This window comes from Opisthorchis viverrini (genome assembly GCF_000715545.1).
Source record: "Opisthorchis viverrini unplaced genomic scaffold opera_v5_36, whole genome shotgun sequence".
Classification (NCBI taxonomy): Eukaryota; Metazoa; Platyhelminthes; class Trematoda; order Opisthorchiida; family Opisthorchiidae; genus Opisthorchis; species Opisthorchis viverrini.
In genome coordinates, this window is record NW_008751692.1 from 52,134 (window position 1) to 57,293 (window position 5,160).

Genomic DNA, 5,160 nt, shown 5'->3' on the forward strand with positions numbered 1-5,160 from the left:
CTTATGGTGGATGGCAATATTTCTTCTGTAGAAAACCACTACATTGGATCATTCAGTCCTAACTGCTTGCAAGTGGAGCTTTTGTTTTCAGTTTATGCTGTAATTCCAACAAGAACAGACTTGACACTCAAAGACTCCAAAATAACCGCAGTACCTTTGGATCAGTCTCTTTAGGACCATCAAATGGGAGCTCGTTTCAAAAAAGGGATCTGTTTACATCAAACATCGCTGGATTACTCATGCGTTTTGTTGTAAAATAAGGCACTTGACTTTCATGTGGAAATACCTTGTGAGGTATTTTAAAACATCAGATCGATACCCACGTAGGATTGGCCCGGCTGCCTGTCTGTTCATGTGCGAACATCACTAACGGAGGGCGAAATGCATGGTGGCCACGAAACATATTTTTCATCTTCTTTAGATTCTAACAACAGCGCAGATAAAATGCCACCATTTTCTCAATGCTATGGGACGAAGCCTGGGACGAAACCGTTGATGAAGAATTTTTGTGGATTCCGTTCTGGTTCGTTTGGAATTAATCGAGAGATCGTGAACAGAATTGACCAACAAATTGAGTGCAATGTGGGATGTAATGTGTCTAACTTGACTTCCAAAAAGTTGGCACCCATAAACTGTGGTCAGCTCAGTGCAGCAATTAACGATCAAGCGACTATGCTGCGTTTGAGATCTGAAGTACCCCATCTAACAAGAAAAGATGTTGCAGAGTAAGTTCGTTTTCCAGAAACACAGACGTTCCGACAATGAGCCAGGTTCCGGCAAATTCTGTGTTTTTTTCACCAGTCTGAGGCTCAGAATGGATAACTAATGTGTCATAGGTCTGCAGTGTACATGCTACATAGAAACTTTTGCCGGACTTTCGGATATAAAAATCAACAAATGAACGACCTCTATTCTTTAACCATAGCAGGTAAGGGTGGAAAGTTCCCTAAAAGAGCACGCTCGTGCTCACTCGCAAACACTTATGAGTTGTATGCAAAGTCTATAAGCACCGGTAGTAAGTATTCACATACAAACATCCTCATCATCACTACCAAGTACATCAGCATCGCGATTCTCACGGGAGATTCCGGAAGTGCCTAAATTACCGCTATGCCTCGTGAGTTCAGTAGCGTGTAGCATATCCCAGTTTCATTATTCGGTTATACAGCCTTTACGACTATTAATGACTTGACATTTAACTTCAAGGAAAATTTTCTTTAGGAGGAGAATTTCCATGATCAAGAATGTTGCAGATGAATTTTTTCGCGGAAACCCGCATCTCGTACCGTTTGTCAACTTACGGCAGCTCCGCAGTAAAAGGGACAGAAAATTGAAATGACCTTCTGAAAAAACTTAGTGAACATCAGGCGAAACAATGGTGATTTTTTAATCTCAGAGCTGACCTGTTTTGTGGCAGAGTTTTCGACACCATGTGGAGTGATATCGTTCATTCTTATAAGTAGGAGTCATTGTAGCTTCTTATCGAAAAACACATGAGTGATGGGGCATTTAATCTTGTTTCTGAGTGCTAGTCGATAATTTTTTCTCAAACGTCACTACTGCACAGCCGCTAACCAACATCTGCTGAATAGAATGCTCCAGTTTTCCGGAAGGATAATTGTAGGGATTTATCCATGGACGTATTCTTATGGACAATGGCGATCAGGGCTAGGCACTATACTGTGCTGTACTACGCTGCATTATGCCATGTTACACCTTATCGTAGTATCTCATCCTGTCCTGTCCTACTCGCCTTATACAATACCATGTGTATTATCCCTTCCTGTGTTTGCTGCACTATTCTATACTATGTCATACTGTAGTGTATTATACTATACCACACTAAAATGTGCCATGCAAAAATATGCTACGAAATGGTGTACTATATTACACTATTATTTACTAAACCATATCGTGGTGTGCTAGACTTTACGACAGCACTACACTTCACTGTGCTATGCTGTTTCATGTCAATCTAGGCTCCATTTACTACTTTGTTAAAATATAAAAATATAGGCACTGAGGCTTGCACAACAAATGCGGTTGGACAAGACGGTATCTGAAGAGTTCAGCCAGTCTGTACAACAGATAATCTGTGACACAGATTTAAAGGTTCGTTCGATAAAGCATGTTGTTCTGAAAGGCTAGATTCCCATGATTTAAATGAAAAAATCTCAGTGCCCTGGTGCGAATTCGAACCACTGACTTGCTATATACCAAGTGGACTATGAAGAAAGCTTGCTTTTAGGCATGATCACGCACTCTTAAATCCGTGTAACTCGTCCTAATCAGCTTGCCAACACTTACTATCTGTCAACACCGTAAGGGGCCACTTTCAATGAGCCAGTCGTTGCTATCGTTGGGATGAAGTTTTAAACAGACAGATGTTAGAAGAAGAGATGGATCAGTTTGGAGAAGGATTTGGGGCCCAGTTTTTTTATTCCTGGTGTGGTAAAGTTTCAGCGTAAGTGTCCAGTATTCCAGCTTTACAAACACCGGTAAGTTCTGATGAAGACTTCTTCCTGTGAGTGGAACCAGTCTTTACCGAAAAGCCGAGAGACACTTTACAGCTGTTTCATCCTTATTGAGAATCATCGACAGTGAACTTCCGTGAGTCTCCAACACACCACCTTCATACCAGTATGTCGATCATCCAACCATTCGGCCAAAAGCTGCTAATCAGCAGTATGATTAACTCTCATCTAGGCAGGATATCGCGCCACTCATCTTTCAATCAGGGATTCCACGTCACGCGGTCACGTGCTGACCGCCTCGTGGGATGACACGATCTCCACTGAAGATTCCAAAATCTCACGCCACCAGCAATTTACAAGTAGATCAGAGAAAGAATAAAAGTAATCTAGTGAGTGAAACCCACATGAGAATTCGTCACTCGAGGAGCCAGTCAATTATTGAACACCTGATGTGGGTTCCTGGGCTGAAGGATGAGTGGCACCATAAACTGTCCTAGTGCGAGTTACCCACAAGGTTGTTCAGCCGTTGGTGATTGAATGATTGAGTCCGGGAGGTTGAGGGTCCGAAACTGCAAACAGTTTCGTGAGGTGCGTGCACATCTTGATGATTTCCCATAAAGCTGCAACAGCCGAACAGTGCTCCTGGGATTTTCAGTACAAACTGGCTCCACTTACAGGATGAAATCTTTTCATACCGTCAACAACCGCAGTCAACTGGCGAGCGATGTCCACTCGAACTCTATATGTGACAGTGTAGTGCTAACGAAAAGCTCGACTCCTCATATAATGAGGACTTAAGATTTCAACATGAAACGGGTAGCCTCAGTTTGACTTGAGATGACTGTCAGGCAATTTCGCAGCATTTGTGTTCGATGTATTGAAATATCAAACGTTTGTGATAAGTATGTGGTGAAATACATTGTGTGCACGAGTTTTCTATGAAGTTCGCCTTCCAAGAGTACAGAACCATCATGAGTTGAGGGTTCACGCAAACGAAAACTATAAAAGTATGGATGAATACTATTTCCAGGGACAGATGCTTCCTGTAAATGACTGGGCTGTGGGGTCAGGTTTGGGTAAAGTATCAATTGTTCAAACAGGTATTTCAGCAAAGTCGGGGAGATAAGTGGTGAGACCACACGAGGTTCCATGAGAAGAGGAACTGAACTTACTTCAACAAAAGCGAATTTAACAGTGCTGTAACGCCCCATCAACTACATACTATATAAGCAATTTATTCTATTTTCAACCAGTTATCAGCCAAATTCGAGCTAAAACAAATTATAACAATTGTCTCCATTTTTGCACAATTCAATACAGCTACTATATAGGTCTAGTTTAAGATGAGTTGGATAAGCCGAAAGTGCAACTTCTCCAAAAATATGCCAGATCTTGCAGTTAGCGCAAACAAATGATGGAGCAATCCTACGCATAACTGTCTTTTGTCTTTTTCATACGTGCAGGGTTCGGTTGCCATTCTTTGAACTACTCTGTCATGAACTCTTGGAAAATGGTTATCACTACGCGTTCTCAGAAATGTTCTCGATATATCAAGCGCAAAATGAGGAAAGAAGCGACGCAGGTCCGGAATCAGCATTATGGTACATCCCACCTTTGTCCGAGCAATCCGACAAAATGCGATTAGTGGCACATCATCTAACAGAGGCCGAAGCTGCTTCTCGGAGGGGTGATGCTCACACGGTGTTCACTATGTGCCTACTACTCGGATTATCATTTCTTCAAAATTCAGACGATCAATGGCTTTCAGAACACTTTTTCAAACATGCGCTTGAAGCCGCCAAGATGATCAAAGACGATGATGGATTGAAGCTTGCTCTTGCACATGAACACTGTGGTCAAATTCTGCAAGCCCGAGGTAAGCTAAGAAAATGGCGTGATATTTTACCTTTCATTCAAAAATTATACTCAAAATCAAGTGCGACTTGTTTTTTGGCTCAAAGTAGGCAACTAGTTTGAGTGCGATTTGGCGCTGCACTGATTCGGAACTCGTAACTTTAATTATAGGCCATCTTGAGCCACTTCTGACAAATAAACGGCAGACTCTACGTGCTGTACTGCTCAGTTTTTGAAATATATGGGCAACATTCCCCCCATTTATCACACTACCTGGCCATCCAGTCTTTAGTCAGCTTTTTCATTCAGAGATTAAGTGAATGATTCCTCTGAGTTGCTCTCCACTCTTCGGTGAGGTATGTGAATTCCAACGCATCCGAAAATTCAAATCAAACCTAAGATTAAAAGATGCACGTCAAAATTGGCCCATACATTATTAAAATGTAAGAGCACCATGTGGTATATAGTATAGAAACTTTTATTCAGGTCAGAACGTAGTGGAATAAGATGTCATAAGTTAACGTGTGTTGCTGTGAGCAACATTTTCAAGAAATTCTGCCATCAACTGTAGCACCATGTATAGTATAGAAACTTTTATTCAGGTCAGAACGTAGTGGAATAAGATGTCATAAGTTAACGTGTGTTGCTGTGAGCAACATAACATTGAAATTCTTCCATCAACTGGCTGTAGAATCTTCGGTTATGACATCCCAATCCACTACGCTGTGTTTTGGCTTTAGAAGTTTCCAATCCCCTAGGAGGGTTTGCAAACTATTCAGAAAACCAACTCGCATATATATTCACCAGTCGGAATGCAATCCCAGATTGCATT

At 41.6% G+C, this 5,160-nt stretch overlaps 1 protein-coding gene across 1 annotated transcript in view; it reads left to right on the plus strand.

Moving 5' to 3' along the window:
• Positions 1 to 334: 334 nt before the first annotated feature.
• Positions 335 to 5,160, plus strand: part of T265_02772 (hypothetical protein) — a gene marked incomplete at both ends in the record, with an annotated part of 29,792 nt that continues 24,966 nt past the window's right edge. The window contains 2 exons of the mRNA XM_009167097.1: positions 335 to 725; positions 3,938 to 4,350. Coding sequence (XP_009165361.1) covers positions 382 to 725; positions 3,938 to 4,350 — 757 coding nt within the window. The remainder of the gene's footprint in view (positions 726 to 3,937; positions 4,351 to 5,160) is intronic.